We start from the raw sequence: 16516 nt of genomic DNA on the forward strand, positions 1-16516 counted from the left end.
TTTCCTGGCTTTTGAAGGATGCTGTGGGCTTTCATTTTTTTTCTTAAGAAACCCATTGTATTCTAGGCGATTTCTTGTGGGTTCAGCCCTTCCGACGGTCAGTGGGATTGTGAGTGCGCTCTCACTTTTTGGTAGTTGCACACAAGGCACTTTTAGTTTCTAGGTGTGATGCCGGCTGTAGAGCAGAAGTTATGGTTGCTGTAAGGGAGGTGGTGGCTTTGGAGAGGAGCCCAAGCTCATCGGCGAGCACTGGCTGCCATCCCCTGGCAATTGTCTGTTACTCCAGAGAGCAAAATGCTGCATTCCAGCAGCCTGAGAAATTCCTGCTTCCTTGGATATCCCTGCTTCCTACCCGTGTGGAAGGAGGAGCAGCTCACCCCTGTCAGCCAGGCTATGCTTTCCTGCGTGGCTGCTGCCCATCCCTGCATCCCAGCGGGATGGCAGGCTTGGCACTTGGCACGCCAACAAAATGCCGAGGGCGTTCACATGGGGAGAGGTGTTGCTAAGAAACTGCCCCATGGAGGATTTGGGTCCGAAAGATAAAAGGCTAATTCTTCTTTTTCTTGTTATTAGGTGCAGCAGCTCCACCGGAGTCATCGGCGCAAACCTGGCAGCACGTGAGAAGAGCCAGCTTGGGAGTCCCAGCTCTTGTCCTGCGGGGGACGGCTCCTCGCTTGTTCCTTCTGCCCCAGCAGTGTCAGCGCGGGCAGAAACCCTGCAGGCATCCCAGCGTTAGAAGGATGGATACTTTGGCAGCAGGTGGCTTTGAGCTCTGCTCCAAGGAAAGCTTCTCACCATACTCAGAGCTGGTTCTGGTGGACTCAAAGGTAAACCTTGCTGAGACAGGAGTGGCTGCTCTTGTATCCTCCGAGCTCTGAGCTGGTGTTCCCTGTCTGTCGTGCCATGAGCTGGATTTGTAGCTCAGTTCCTCACGGCTTGAGGACCAGCCTTTCTTTGGAAACTGGAAGCCAGGGACTGTTCAAGCTACTGCCACTTTACTATCAAAGAATTTACTTTAGATGGTGGTATCTTTAATACCAGCACGCGTGCAGGATCCGCCGTATGACTGCAGTTTGGGCTCAAACTATGTGTAAAGGAAACTGAAAAAAATGCTCTTTTTCCTTCTTTATGAAGTTTTTCCTTTGCTAATTCCTTTCCAAAGAGTTGCTATGGACTCTGTGTTTAAGTGTGTTTATAATACTTGAATAAGCCCATATTGCAGCCCCGGTGGTTGTCCTATGGATGCTGCTCTCCTGTTTCATGCAGAGCCTTGCAGTAAGGTGTCTGAGGGGAAGGGAAGGGGTGCTTTCTGCCCTCCGAAGGCGATGGTGATCGACTCACAGAAGGGTTTCCTCAGTGCTGGGAGCCTTTGCCAGAACTCCAGATGCCCTGGGAGCCAGAGAATCCCCTCCCTAGAAGCACTCTTGCTCCACAGGACTGCCCGAAGAGCAGCGCCTGCCTGTGCTGGTTGGGGATTGATTTCCAGTGAAGCAGGGAGCAAATCCGATCGTGTTGGGATGGCTGTGCTGGCATTGCGGGCCCTCCTGTGGGTGAGGGGACACCGCAGGGTGAGCAGAGTGTGGGGGAACAGCCGTCAAACCATACCGTGCTGGTTTGTGGTGGTGATGGCTGGGACCAGCCATGGCCTCGGTTTTAACGAGACCTACAGGAGTGGTCTCGCTCTCCTCTGGCTGGACTGCAACAGCCAAGAAAGCACAGCTTCCAGAGCTGCGCTCCCGGAGGGGCTCGGTCTGACTGGGGTCTCCTTACTGGCAAAGGTATGGGAAGGTTTCAAAGGAAACCTGTGCTCAGCTGAGTTTTCATAGTGTGGGGGCAAATATAGTGCTGAATCTCCTTTAATTTGCACCTCGTGAGGTTATTATTATTAACAAATAAGTTACAGACTGCCCTTCTTTGTTAAAGTGTCGTCTCTTATGTCTTAAAAGATAGACTCACAATGGCGCACAGATCAGCAGAAATACAACTTAAACGATACCTTTTGGGACCATTCCAACCTCAGCAAGAGGTTTGCTGTTCAAGGCTTCTTCAAAACCAGCCCTGTGCTTCACCCTCCTGCATTCTGACGCATTTTGGTTAGGGAAGCAGAGGAGAGCACGGAGCAGAGCTCAGCAGCTGTGCTGGGAGACGGGCTGGGGGAGGCTCATTCTGGTACTCCAACTGTTACTCTGAGTCACTGTGAAGCTCACCAGCCGCCACTTCTCCAGTGGAAAAGCTGGTAAGACAAAGGCCTAGCTGCTTAAAATAGCTCATGTGGTTCGTCTCTGTGATGAAGTGTGACAATACAAAACCTTACTCAAAAAATAGGGAGAGAGACTGAAATCACACAGCAGGCTGCACCACAGCCTCGAGGAGGGTTTGTGCACGCTCATAAAATGAGTCTGTACTGCAGGATATACAATCAGAATGGTTTGGGTTGAAGGGACCTTAAAGCTCATCCAGCTCCAATATGATGTTATTCAGATTAGATTAGACAGAACAGGAACATCCTCGCGTTACCTTTTCAGCAAGATCGCATAAGAACCCACTTCTCTTTTCATTAAATGCACAGAAATCCTACCTAAGCCTATCATATTTTGGTGCAAAATCAATCCCTTAATATCACGACAGTTTTTGTTTCCTTTCAAACCAGCTAGAAATTTGTAGCTGAGAGCAGCGGTATAAAGAAAGGGGAAATGGATGGAGCAGAGCTTGAATGTCTGCAAGGAAGAGCAGGACCTGAATGGGCACAGCAAAGACAAGCCCCATCTACGGAGATAATACTGCAATTAAGGAGCAGCTACTCATCATGAAGGAGTTATTCCAAAGGGGTTGTGGTCCTTTGGGATGGTGCTGTGTCCTGAATCCAGGACTGAGAGCAAGAGCTGGAGCTGTTGCAGAGCCAGCAGTGCCAGAGCTTCCTTATGGACCAGTCCTGCTCACTGGGAAGGGCTGGAGAAGTCAGGACCTCCTCTGATATGTGGGGAGGGTCTCTACAGACAGCAGCTCTGGAGGTAATTGTGGGAATTGAGGTTCCTGTAAAGAGATGGAGAGGGGCGGAGACAGGGATCAACCAAGGAGGAGTAGATCCCAAAGGAAAAGCAAAGGAGGGGCTTTCTGGTGTCTGAGGATGGAAGATGAGGATTTTCTGCTTTCCCTCCACAAAAACTGGTAGGAGACAAGGAGAGCCCCACCAATGTGTTCTCTTTGCTCCTCCCTTTCCCATCAGCCCTCCCTGGGCTGATCACAGTCAGCACGGAGGAACCAGGGTCCAGCGCCTGCCCAGAAAGCGTCAGCACTGTGGGATTTTCAGAGGAGAACAGAGGAATGAAAGGATGGTTTGTTCGTAGCACCCTGTTGCCCGTCTGCCAACAGAAACAGCGGGTTAGAGAGGCTTAAAGTGCAGGATCGACATGGACTGCCAGTGCCGCTTGGCACCTCTCCGTCACTGCGTGTGATTTTATTTGGAATTTAGCGCTGAGCTGGACTCGGCTGAGGAGCCGCAGAGGCTGCATCGGTGGAGGGCAGCGCCAAGAGTGGGGTTGATGCTCTGCCTCTCCAGCGGGCTGTGAACAACTTCACTGCCCCATCCCAGGATTCCTGCCTGCTCCTGGAGTGGGCACGAGGTGAGGCGGAGCGCTGGAGCGGAGCATCCCGTCTGAGCTCGTTGGCGCTGCTGGCCTGGGGCTCCTGGGGCAGCCCCCAGCACCATCCTGCTCTCTGCTCGGCTGGGCCATGTTATTTGTTTCTCCTGTCAGCTTGGCTGGAGATGAGTCACTGGGTTTTGGAAACGTCAAAGCGGGTTGCCTGAGGAACTGAAATGTACTGTGTTTGTTTGCAAAGGCACTGGGCAGGCTGTTTATAAGCAGGAAAAGCAGAAGAGGCTTTGGGTCACCGTGGTCCCTGCATTACTCAGCACGCTTTAGCAAGTAAGGCAGATGCCATCCCTGAGATACAGCTTGCTTTTCTCAGGAAAAAAGGGAGACCTTTCTCCTGGCTGTACATTGCTTTTTAAACCCTCTTTCTGAATAAACAGCATGGAGTAAAACATCCCGAAGGGACTCTGTCTGAAACACACTCAATTTCAGCTCAGCTGGACAAAGACCAGAGATGATAACTTTACGAAGGAACCAGAGGTTGTCACAGTTATCCCTAGCTGGCACCTGAACCTTCATAATGGAAAAGTAGGGCTATCACTTTCCAAACAGAAAAGTAATTAAAATGTGCAAGTTACGTTCATTTTTCTCCATAAAGGCCCTCTTTTGTGCCTCTAGGAAGCATCGCTACGCGTGCCTGGGCCCCCCAGGTCCCGGTGCAGGGGCGAGGGAGGGGGGCAGCCAGCACCGCGGGGCGAGGGCTGGGGGGGGTTTGTCTCTGCTAACCCTGTGGCGGTGCAGTGCAGTCTGGTACGAGCTGTCACAACGGTTTAATTCAGAGCTGATTTGCATGCCTTTTATAATGGCTTAGCCTCTGGAAGCGGCAGGGGAGGAGGCACAGGGATGGGTGTTCTGCTGAGGCCAAGAGTGCCCACCCACAGAAAAGATGACAGCTCCTATGTACAGGAATGTGGAAGAAGCAGAATGACTTTTTAAAATGAGTATCATTTAAATAAGAAACCCGTGTCTCCTCTTGTGCTGGCAACCAGCTTGGTTTGGATGGCAGATCACACTCACGATCCCAGCAGGAACTCTGGGTAAGTAAAACCCTGAGCATGGTGATGGACCATTTGGGTAAAAGATGAGTAAAATTTAACTTGTAGTACAGGAATTTTCTGTTTGCTTTTCCTTTTTTGTATGACTGATTTTAATCACATTTCTGACACAGTAAGTTTAGTTTCTTCCTCCTATTTGCCCGGCCCCTTCCTGCACCACCTCACCAGGGAGGAGCTGCCTTCCTTCTCGCTCCCTGCTCTGCCAGTCAGCACGTACTCTGTGCCGGAGAGACACTGGCTCCTCCCGCAGTGCCAGGAATGGCATCTGTCCGTCCATCCATCCATCCATCCATCCATCCATCCATGCCCTGTCCTTCTACTGCTCTACCATGCCCAAAAGGACAATGGGAGACCGTGTTTCACACACATTTCAGTGTACCTGGACCCGTCATTTGGTAAAGATCAGGAAGGCTGAGAGGGACTCTGGATCAGGGAGTGCAGGGACAGGATGAAGGGGAACATTTTTGATCTGAGGGGGGAGATCAAGATGTCCAAAGCTGGACATTTTCCAGTGGTTCATACTCATTACTTTGCTTTTGGTTTTCAGCTGAAAGAGGGGAGATTGAGATGAGATCTCAGACAGAAATGTTTTGCTGTTCAGGTGGGGAGGCCCTGGCCCAGGGTGCCCAGAGCAGTGGGGGCTGCCCCATCCCTGGAGGGGTTCCAGGCCAGGTTGGATGGGGCTTGGAGCCCCTGATCCAGTGGGAGGTGTCCCTGCCCATGGCAGGGGTGGCACTGGATGGGCTTTGAGGTTCCTTCCAACCCAAACGTTCTGTGACTCTATGACTGCAGAGCAAAGTAGCAGTTTGATGAGAATTGCTGTGTGCAGGCATGGAAAAATTAAGCAGATTTCTTTACTTGCCAAGCCTAATTCATAGCTCTGCTGTGAGCACAGCACATACCGAGGGCCCTGGTGATCTGCTAGAGCAGATTTATGTAACCTGCACCTAAACCACGGGTCATGTGGCTGCCTTTCCGGTCTCCTACTTTTTGATTACTCGGTGCGGTGAGCGTATTTTAGTTTCCTCAGTTGTGCCGCAGTGTTTAGCAAAACCGTTTTAAATGCCCTTCCGCCACCATGGCTCTAAGAAGGCTCATTCAGCAGAACCAGAACTCCAGCTTCGCGGGCTTTGGTGATGGTGGGAAGCAGGCTCTGCCGATGGACAGCAGGAGGATCCAGCACCTGGCCAACACCGTGGGGACGCTGCCCCGTGGGCACAAGCAGGTACGGGTTGCTCCTGCGAGGCTGGCAGCTCCTTTCTGCCCGGAGCCACTCGCTGTCTGCATTTGCAGGTGTGAGCAGAAACAGCCGCATTTCCCTGAGTGACTGCAAAAGTTCACTGCGGAGCTGCATGGTTCCTGGTTTTGGGATGCTAGAAGGATTGCCCCTGGGCACCCTTAGCCTGGGTGATTTGGGGATTGCAATGAGCTCGTTGCAACACCAGGAATGTGGGAAACTCCCAAAAGGAGTGAGCAGAAAGGCATTCTGTCTGCAGGGGCTTGGGTGAATGAAGTGCTTTTGCAGCTGGGATCCTGCTCTGGCTGCGTTTCTTCTCCATTTACTTCAGTGTTGCGAGTCAAGAAGGTTCTTTGTCGGAGGGTTCCTTTAAACCAGTGATTTCTTCGGTAGAGTGGCCTGGCTGGGCTGTCCTTTGCTCTGCAACGCTGGTGGAAAGCACCTACCATGAGCTCTTTCCATCCAGAACTTGCAGTGTTCCGCTGCAGCTGTGGGGGTTGGCCGGGCTGGCTCTCTCCTCCGGGCTCTCACCGCCCCAGGAACAGCACAGTTGTGCACATCGCTGCTGTTCTCAGCCGTATTCCCAAAAAGCTCTTGCTTTTGCTGTAGATAGCTGGGCAATTCCAGCTTCAGTCTGCTCGTCTGGCACAGAGAAGCCTAAGTAGGAAATCTTTCAGACGTGTTTTAATCTGAAAGTCTTATCAAAAATCTTGTACATCTGCGCCTGTCAGGCTTTGCTTTGTTCAGTAATGGAAAAGCATTCAAACCTTTTCTTTGTACAAGTGTGGAGAGACAAAGGAAAGCCAGAGGCAGATTAATCTTGAGAAGGCGGCGTCCGGCCGCGGTGCAGCAGCCTTTCGTGTGGCCATAGCAGTGGGTGAGGCCGCCGGGAGCGGCTCTGCTGGAGGAGCTACAGCCTGGGCACCAGGCGTGAGGACCCTCCGCACCCTGGGATGGAGCAGCCGACGGCACGGGCCCCGCTGGGCCCTCACTCCGCACACTGCACCACAAGCCAGCGAGGCGATCTGTGGAGAAGGGATATTCCGTCTCTTATTCGAAAGCATAGGGCTGCCACGTAGGTTTGGGGGGGCTATTTAAGCAAACTAAGATGAGAGGTCTGTGGACAGTGGAAGAACCAGTGGGGGGCCCATCCAAAATGCTCTATAGGATGCAGGGTTTTTCTTCAGTGGTCATTTCTCTTGTCTTTCCCATTTCTACTGTTTCCAGCATTTAGACCTCCAGCAGTTCTGGGGAAGAGTTCCCTGCTCCAAACTCTTTTGCCATCAGAAAACCTTTCTTGGGGTACAACCTGAGTTTTTCCACTTCTTCACGGCAACATCAATCACCCTGAAAAGCACTTTCCTGCCACAGGGTCTTCCAACTGGCATTGCTGCGTGGGTCTCCCAGCCAAGTTACTTTGGTTCCAGACATTTCTCTCCCTCCGAAGTCATTAAGTTTCTGAGTTTCTGAAAGCTGGTTGGGAAGATGTATGATTATCACCTCCATGCAAAAAAAGCCTTTCATTACTTCATTTTATATTGGCTGGTGGTAGCTCAGAGTTCAGTGTTGAGTCATTGCCTCCAAGACTGCCCAGCCAGCCTGTGGAATAGTGTTTATGATAAAGCCGGAGCGGTTCCTGTATTGCTGTCTCCCAGCGAGGATCCTCAGACTTTTTCTGGAGGTGAACAACTATACCAATGTTATGATGTACTAAGAGTACATATTTTGATTTTAGTTTGGAAATACTCAATTTTACATTTAAAAGGTTTGGGAAAATGAAAGAGCTGAGGAATGTGACTTTCCCAGGGCTTAATTTCCAACATAGCAGACATGAACATGAATTTCTTCAACAACGGCTTCTTGCAGGTTGATGCCTTGCTTCACACCAGCACGTGGTGCTGTGCTGAGGCTGTGCAAGAGTTTGGCTCTCCAAAGCTTACCAAAACAAAGCCAGGGAGGAGACTTGATGGTGGTCCCTTGGACAACAGGGAGAGAAACTCAGGGGAGCACGAGGCGCTGAAAGTGAAGGCAGATACTGATGCAAGAGTAAATTGTTATAAACTGGCCATGAATCAATGTTGCCTAGAAATGCAGATATTAATATTAAAAATTAATATTATTTAATTAATAATTGTTTAATAATTAGTATTAGATGTAATTAGTGAGATTCTGGAGCAACCTTTCAATTAAAGTAATAAAAGAAAAAAAACACCCAATGTGTAATCAAGATGATATTTATGTGGGGAATTATGTGGCATGGATAACTCAGCAGGTCCTTTTCAGGTATTTTGGTCATGTGTTGTGTTTATCACTAAATATTATCACCGTGTAATATTACAGTTAGGTGTGTTCATTACTACCTGTGTGGATACTTCATCTTGCAGCATTGCCAGTTCAGCGTCCTCACCAGGCGTTGATATTGGACCCGTTCCTGTGTCCATTTCCTCTCTAACTTGCTTGGAAAGGAACCACAGGGTGGAGGAAGACTCCTTGGCCAGGAGGGAGCACCTTCTCCAAGTGTTGCGGGCAGTGCTGAGCGTGCCCAGGGGCTGTTGCTCTTGGCCGCTGACTCTGTTCCTGTGCACACCTGAGCTCGCCATCAGCTTCTAGCCGGTGGCTCTGAGCGTGAGAATGGGTCTTGCATCCTGGACCTAACTGCATCTCTTCTTTTTCTGAAAGTCTGAGTTCTCCTTTGACTGAGGGAAAGGCTGTGTTGGTGCAGGCTGGTGGTGGGATGCCACCGGCCGCTTTAGCATTTCTCTAAGCTGCTGGTTTTAACCATGTACCTCAAAGAACCATGAAACTACTGACCCTTTTCCACTCCATTTTCTGGTTGTAGCTTGCCTTAACCAGATCCAGCTCCTTGGGTGACTTCTCCAGGCCACAAAGGTATGAAGATGTTCTCCTGTAATCACTGTTATTTACTTATTCTGCATGAAATGTGTCTCGTGGGAATCATCCCGTTTAGCAGCCTTAGTGGGGTAGGGGTGCAGGGCAGGGAGCGGTACCCAACACCTGGGATGTGCCGGTGGAACTGTGATGTTTGGTTTGAGCAAGGAAAAAGCAAGCGTCACCACTGCAAAGTCCAAGAAACCGCATGCTGATACCCGGTCAGCACAGGGAGGGGCAATGATGGGGACACGATCGTTTGGGTTAAAGTACAGAGCACACACGGTGTTGCATCCCAGCGTTTCTATGGAATTGTGTGTATACTTCTTGCAGACACCTCGTTGCTATATTGAAAGAAGATAAAGAGACATTCGGGTTTGAAATTCAGGTAAGACCTCACAACAAGTTGATTCATTTAAAAATAAAATACGATGCGGTCTCCTAAGTGTCCCATCCCCAAACCTGGGTTAAGATAGCACAGAGAAGAGAAACGGGCAGTTCGGGTGAAATCTGAAGAGCTTACAGCAACAATGCAGAGACAGGATGCATTTCCAAGGATTTTTTCATAGTGAAGGTCACAGATAAGAATTTCTGTTCTTCTGTTCAATGTAAGAGAGATACTATCCAAATCCAAGTATGAAACAATGGCAATGCCTTCTTACTTCCATAGGGGAATATATTTGGGGAGAACTGTATACGAGAATATTTTCATATAAGAAGAGGGATCAAAAAACTCTCTCTCTGAGAAATACCTTATACTAGCATTTTACCACCCCCTGTAACATCTAGAGAGCTATAGATGTTTCTGATGTACAGTATTATTATATTTTTTAATAAATAACTGCTAAGCATGACTTTTGGAGTGCTAAATTATGCCAGAACAAATTCTATCAGCTCTAGAAGACAGTGGATTATCAAATAGGAAAATCAGAATCTTATCAGGAATGCAGCTGACAGGAGATGGGAGAGAAAGGTAGCTTGGATCAGTAGGGCTGCCAAAATCCCAATTCTAAGTAAAAAAGTATCCCAGGAGTAATCGGATGTTGTTTTGGGGGCAGCAGGTTGTGGCAGTACCACAGAACTCTGCCTGTCAGTGGGACCTGCAAAAGCAGTTCTCCAAGTGCTTGCCTTATCTCTGCTCAAAGGGAAAATCATGTTTTCAGTGAAAATAGAGTATTAGGGAAAGCTTAGCTTTTTCCGATTGTGCTCTGTAGCTGATGAGTGGGTGAGCATTCAGCTCGTGAGAGTGGAGAGCGTTCAGAAGAAAGGATAATTGAGCCAATTATTGGGCTTTCATATAAATTGTCAGGGCAGATTTTCATTGCATGTGACATTCTGATTAAAAATAATTGTTCTTGGCATGTTTTCTTCCTGAACATATATTCAGCATGAGCTCTCTGCTAGAACGTCCGGGTTATGGAAAGGCAGGATCTGTCTGATACAAAGGATAACCCATTATTTAGGAGCTGTAATTTCATTACTACAAGCTAAATTTAGGCAAAGCAAACTAAGATGATGTGAAACTCTAGGTCTACCATCTACAGGGAGCTCATGAGAACTGCAGTGATGGCTGTATGCCAGAGCTTCGTGTGTGTTACTGCTTCTTCTGCCACATCCCACTTGTGGACCAGAGCCTCAAGGAGAGAAGGAGACCATGTGGCTCTTGACATGTCTAGATATTTGCAGAGCAGGTGCTCTGGTAGTATGTCCCTCCCCTCACTGCATCCACCTAAAAGCAAGGTACCCCCTCCAAAACCATGGCTGAGTTGTCTTCTGCAGTCCGTGAGAAGAAGGTACTTGAGAGGAAAGTTCACCCTCTGGTTGGAGTGTTTTTCTTGGGGCCATCAGTCGCCCCATAGAGATGTCTGCCTCCCCTGGCAGGGATGTTGAAGCATCTCTGTCCAGATGGCCTCAGTTGGGTGTGACGAGTCCCATCCTGCTTGTCCTGCACGTAGTGGTCAAGCTGGCCCAGTCTTTCAGGTTGGTAGGTGAGACCCACCGCTCTGAAGTAAGTCAAGACCTGCAGTGCCTTGTCCTCCAAGCCTGTCATGTTTCACTCGGCATTCTTCATTCAGCCAAAGGTTTCATTGTTGGTCTACTTTTGGCTGAAGTCGCTGCATTGGAGTGGTTTGGCCAGATAAGCTCTGAACTCACCCCGTCTTCACCCCTGTTTGTTCCACACTGGCTGAGAACTAACGTGATTTCTTATATCTAGGTTAGATGTGGCTATCACAGGTTTTCAGAAAGCTCAGATTCAGTCTTAGATTTTGGTAGGGAGATGTGGATGAATGCTGATATTTGCATGTAACTAAGAAGACGTTTCCTGTCATTGTGAGATCTGGTTGGGTTTTATTTCCTGCTTTTGCATTTTTCTAAGCATGGGTCAGCACTGATAATCACATGGCAGCTTAATACCCAGAATTAACAGATGTTAAAATGTGTAAGTCATGAATAAAAAGCACTTTTCAGGGGGTGTGGGGGCATGTGTAGATAGTGAGTTTCAGAGGCCAAAAGAGCAAAAGTAGGTTCAACCCCTCCTCACCCTCACAGGAAGACATTTCTAAGATCTCATCTCAACCTCCTGTCTTTCAGATTGAAACTATTCCCCTCCTCCTATCCCTGCCCTCCCTGATCCAGAGCCCCTCCCCAGCTTTCCTGGAGCCCCTTTCAGCACTGGAAGCTGCTCTAAGGTCTCCCCACAGCCTTCTCTTCTCCAGGGTGAACAACCCCAACTCTCTCAGCCTGTCATAAAAATGCAGTTTCTAATTGTTAGGTTATAACATTTTGGTGTTCTTACTTGCATGATAATGTACCCTGCATAACACAGCTTTCTTGTTTAAGAAAACGTGTAAACAGACTGCAGATTTTTCAATCTTTTTCATGTCACTTTGGTCTTTACAGACTATCAGGTTTCCACACCAAGATGATCGCTCCCTGGAGGTGTGCACCTGCGTCTGCAAAATTCAAGAAGAAAGTCCTGCCCATCTTTCTGGCCTTCAAATTGGTAACTATTCCTGATTTTCTCCCGCTGAGAGGGGCCTTTTCTTGCTCTTCACCCAATCACTTTTCTTGTAGAGCACGGGGAAGGTGTGTGTGCGCTGCAGGTGCTCATTTCTGCTTCTGTGTTGCTTTAACAGGCGATATCCTTGCAGGAGTCAATGGGGTGAACACTGATGGTTTTAGTCACAAGCAAATAGTAGACCTGATAAAGTCTTCTGGGAACTATTTAAGGTACACATCCCTCCTTCAAATGGTTTTTAGCTCTATATTCTCTCCCTCTGGAAGCCAAGAAAGCCTCTCGTGCTACCCCGCAGTCCTACACTGTCTCTGAGGGCGGCTTTGGTAGTGCAGAGCTGTGCTCTTGCAGCAGCCGCGGTGCTGTGCGATGCAGTGCGAGGAGGGGTGGTGCAACGCACACGGAAGCTGGGATGTGGTGCAATGGGCTGTGACATGGTGTAGCGCAATGCACGTGGAAGCTGTGATGCGATATGGTGTGGTGCAATGCACGTGGAAGCTGTGGTGTGATGCAGTGCGATGCGATGCACGTGGAGGCTGTGGTGTGTGATGCAGTGTGATGTGATGCGGTGCAATGCACATGGAAGCTGTGATGCGATGCGGTGCAGCGCAGTGCGGTGCAATGCACGTGGAAGCTGTGGTGCGATGCGGGGTCTGGCAGTGCTCAGTGCTCCTCCTCACATTGGTGCCAACATCGCCTGTTCGTTCCAGGTTAGAGACTGTCAACGGGGCCATGTTTCTGCGGAAAATGGAGCTGGAGACCAAGCTGCAGTTGCTGAAGGTAACATAAATCATGCATTAAGCCTTTGTGGAATACAGAGGGCTGTTGAGGATTCATGGCTAATGGGGGTGTGTGTGCGGAGCTGGGGGTCCTGGCAAGGGGCAGGCACCCCTGGCTGGAGTCCCAGTAATATTTTCTATAATTTCTGTTTTGCATATTTTCTGCACAATAATTTCTATAACTCTCTAAATATTTTGATTCTGCCCCTGCCTCAGTAGTGCCCGGCTGGCAGAAGCTCCTCTGTAAAGCGAAGCAGTCTGTTTTAACGTACTCTGTACTCAGCAAAAAGGGAAGGCAGGCTTTCCCAAGCAGAGCTCGGGCTCCTGTGGGACAGCATGCCGAAAGCACCTCCAGCCTCTAGAACTGCTTATCCGCCGGCTGAGGCCAAGGCAGCCAGGCTGGGAGCCAGGTTTTGGGTGCTGGCGCCTCACCGTGCCTCTCTGCTCGCCCCGCTGCAGCCGCAGTGCCACGGGCAAGGCCAGGGCTTTGCGAAGGCAGGACTTGGTTGACCCGAGTGAGGGATTTTCCCTCACAGCAGCTCTACAGCACAGCCCTCCACACAGGAGTGCGGTACTTAAATAAGTGCATTGAAGTGGGTCTGGCCAGAATAGACCTCATGCTAAAGAGGTGAGGCTTTTGTGGCACTGAGCAGCAGGGACAGTGTTTGCCTTACGTGCCCTCGCCCATAGAAGAGATGTCCTGCCGTAGCGGGGTTCCATATTTCATATTTAGCATCTTTAAACCATGATTTGCATTGCATCTACAGCGCTCAGGGCACTGTGATTTGCTGCAGGACATCAGTGTGCAGATGGTTTCACCAGCAATGGGGATGCTGAGGGCAATGCTTGGCTCCATGGGTGACAGCTTGGTCACTTCAGCCTAGAAGATGGGCAGGGGCGAGGAGACCCAAGGGAGACCTCCATGAGCCTGGTTTCCCCTCCAAGGCTCATTAAACCAATGTAGATTGCTTTTGGAAACCTGCGGGATGGTTTTAAGCACTGCTCCCCTCCAGCTAGCTGTTGTTTTCTCTCTGAGGCTGGTGAAACAGGATGAGGGGTGTCTCAGCTCTTGGATGGTGGGGACAGCTGGGAGAGCCTTCCAGATTTCAGGTCTCTGCTTTTCAAACCAAGCACACCCAGCACCTCGGCTGAAGCTGCCAGGACATGGGCGGGGTTGGGCTTTCTGGAAGAACTCTGCTGAGGTCTCCATAAATAGAGGGACACACGTGTTCTTCCTGAGGGTGATCTATACTTTCTGAATACACGGTTTTCTTTATAAGTGGTTTATGCTTCTGCACAAGCCCGTGAGTGACACAGCCCTTTCTCCTCCACAGCAAACCCTGCAGCAGAGATGGGTGGAGCTGCGCTCGCTGCTCTTGCAGGAACAGCGCTTGCTGCACGGTGCGTCCTCCTTTCCGTGTAGGAAACCACAGTGTTGCTGCCTCCTGCGGAAACGCACTCTGATCAGCAAAAAGCAGTTCTTTAACCTGGTTGCTCTGTGTTTTCTTTTCCCCCTGTTAATGAAAACATGGGGCTGGCCTCTGGGAAGACTTTTTTTCCCCAGGATTGATGTATTTGGCTGCTGCTTGGCTAGTGTAGAGCAAAGGCTCCTTTGCATGGGTTCTAGGAAATGAAGTGTGTGGGTGGCGAAGTCTTTTTTTCCATTCTTATTTTGGACTTATTGGGGGAGACTTATGTTTCGTTGTTTTTTTATGGGTTGCCCAGGCAGCAGCTTTGATTCTGCATGTGGGGAAGGCAGGGGTAGGGTGTGCCCTGCAGCTGGGAAACAGCTTTCCATGAGGGAATGGGGCTGCTCCCTCTGCTGAGCGTCTGGGCATGACGGTTCCTTGTGCCACCTGCTCTCCAGCCCTGAGCAGGTGCTGGTGAATAATGCTCCTCTTTGGCTTCTGCTTCCAGGGAAGGTGAATGACAGCACCCTGCTGGATGCACTGGAGCTGGAAGAGTCCAGCTTGCTCGGTGGCTGCAGCACGCCAGGACCCCTCTTTCTGACGAAACCTCACTTGTCCAGCGAGAGCAGCTCTCACAGCTGGCCAAGCTCGATGACTCTGGACAGTGAGGACAGCTTCTACCAGACCAGTGCCTTTGAGGATTCAGCAGCAGAGAGCCTGAGCCGCCAGTCAAGCATGGATGATGATTGCTTCTTCCCCACGGATGGGGATGGCGCTGCCAGGAGGTCCTCCCTGCGGAGGAACCGCAGCATCAGCCTGGCCAGCAGTGGCTCCTTGTCCCCGCTCTGGGAAGGAAGCAGCTGCACCAGTAGCTTTGGGACCCTCCCACGGAAAAGCAGAAGAGCCAGTGTTCGAAAGCAACTTTTGAAATTCATTCCAGGCCTTCATCGGGCAGTGGAAGAGGAAGAAAGTCGAGTCTGACGTTGCACGTGTTCTCCTTGACGTCTGGGCTCTGCACGTAGGACCATGGTATGGGCTGGGACCGAGGGCAGAGGCTCACCCAGCAGCATGTGGTGGGTGGAACGTGGTGGCACCACATTACTTCTCTTCTTGCACAAACCCACAAAAGGGCTGATGGTATTTAATATGCTCTGGGATTCTTAATTATTTTAATTTTTAATCAGAGTACACTGTGGACCTCTTCCTTAGAATGAAAAATGACTGTCTCTGAGGTGTGAAGAGCCTGTGCAGAACTTCCTCAGCACACTTCAGCGTTAACAGTTTTTAATTACATGCAAAATCGATAGCTATTTATTTCCTGTTACTGAAGTCGGAGCCTTCCAAAGATCTTTAATAAAGCAAGTGCTTCTACTAAAACCAGCGACAGAATCCTGTTAGAAGGTGGACGGAGTCTGGAGCATATGACAGAAAGAGACCCCGAGCAGCACCGCTTTGAAACGAAGGGCAGGGGATCGCCTGTGGTTTGCGGTGGGTGGTGTGCGATGGTGAGCTGGGCTGCCCACCTCCCCTCCACGTCGGTGGCCTTCGGGACCAGGTGATTGCCTGACACGGTTGCTACTTGAGGATGTGTGTGTCCGAAAAAGAAAGGGTGGACTCCACAATCCGCTTCCCAGTCTCCAAAGCAGGGATGAATGCCCCTGGTCAGCCACACCGGCAGCATCGTTAGACAGATTAGCAAAGCAGGCAGTGGTTGCCGTCACTTTCACCTCTCCCAGCAGCCATCGTGCGAACCCTGCAATAACCTGGCTTATCAGCAGTGATCTGACCAGCTGCACTCTGCCATAAAATCCTGGAACGGTTTGGGTTGGAAGGGAGCTCAAAGCCCATCCAGTCCCACCCCTGCCATGGGCAGGGACACCTCCCACTGGCTCAGGGGCTCCAAGCCCCATCCAACCTGGCCTGGAACCCCTCCAGGGATGGGGCAGCCCCCACTGCTCTGGGCACCCTGGGCCAGTGTCCTGTCAAACTTGTCTTATGCCAGAGGATGTGGAGTAGAAAGGACCCTGCTGAGCAACCCCCACCCTGTGCTCTTCTGCTGTGCAGTGTGTGGGAATCAGTTGTCCGTGTGGTCGCCGTCCTGTGCCTGGAGCAGGGTGTGCCGGCCACCGCGCACCCATGTCAGCCCCCGCTGCAAGTGCAGGAGAGCGCAGGGGAGAGGTCGTTGGCAGTGCTTTGGGAGACAGGAGCTTGCTTTTACTGTGGAAAGACTGACTGAGCCTGGACACCCAACGGGCGTTAGATAGACCAAATAAACAACGTTTTCTTGTCAATGGCAAGAGAATATTCTGGTTGCTACAAGCTGACAAGCTGACATGTTCACGGCCGTGTTCAAAAACAGGATGTGGGCGACGGGCAGGCTCTGTGGGGCGGCAATTCCTTTTTAAACTTAAAACTGTAATTAATTCGCTGAATGCTACTCAGCCTGATCTTGCAAGGGTTCCTGACTGCCTAACTAGG

The 16516-nt window shown here is 50.3% G+C and overlaps 1 protein-coding gene across 2 annotated transcripts; it reads left to right on the forward strand.

The window, feature by feature from the left end:
• The first annotated feature begins 592 nt into the window (after positions 1-592).
• On the forward strand, positions 593-16304 carry CYTIP (cytohesin 1 interacting protein). 2 transcript variants are annotated; one of them, XM_054069401.1, is made up of 8 exons: positions 593-827; positions 8785-8834; positions 9168-9222; positions 11736-11838; positions 11972-12065; positions 12561-12630; positions 13964-14030; positions 14547-16304. In XM_054069401.1, exons 1-8 carry the CDS (start codon positions 741-743, stop codon positions 15017-15019), a joined length of 999 nt encoding a protein of 332 aa, XP_053925376.1. In that variant the 5' UTR covers positions 593-740; the 3' UTR covers positions 15020-16304. The 2 variants fall into 2 exon arrangements, with proteins under 2 accessions (XP_053925376.1, XP_009555711.2); XM_009557416.2 differs by lacking the exon at positions 593-827 and adding an exon at positions 5369-5933 and having other exon boundaries at positions 14547-16302.
• The last annotated feature ends 212 nt before the right edge of the window (positions 16305-16516 follow it).

The sequence above is a fragment of the Cuculus canorus genome, chromosome 6 (assembly GCF_017976375.1).
Source record: "Cuculus canorus isolate bCucCan1 chromosome 6, bCucCan1.pri, whole genome shotgun sequence".
NCBI lineage: Eukaryota > Metazoa > Chordata > Aves > Cuculiformes > Cuculidae > Cuculus > Cuculus canorus.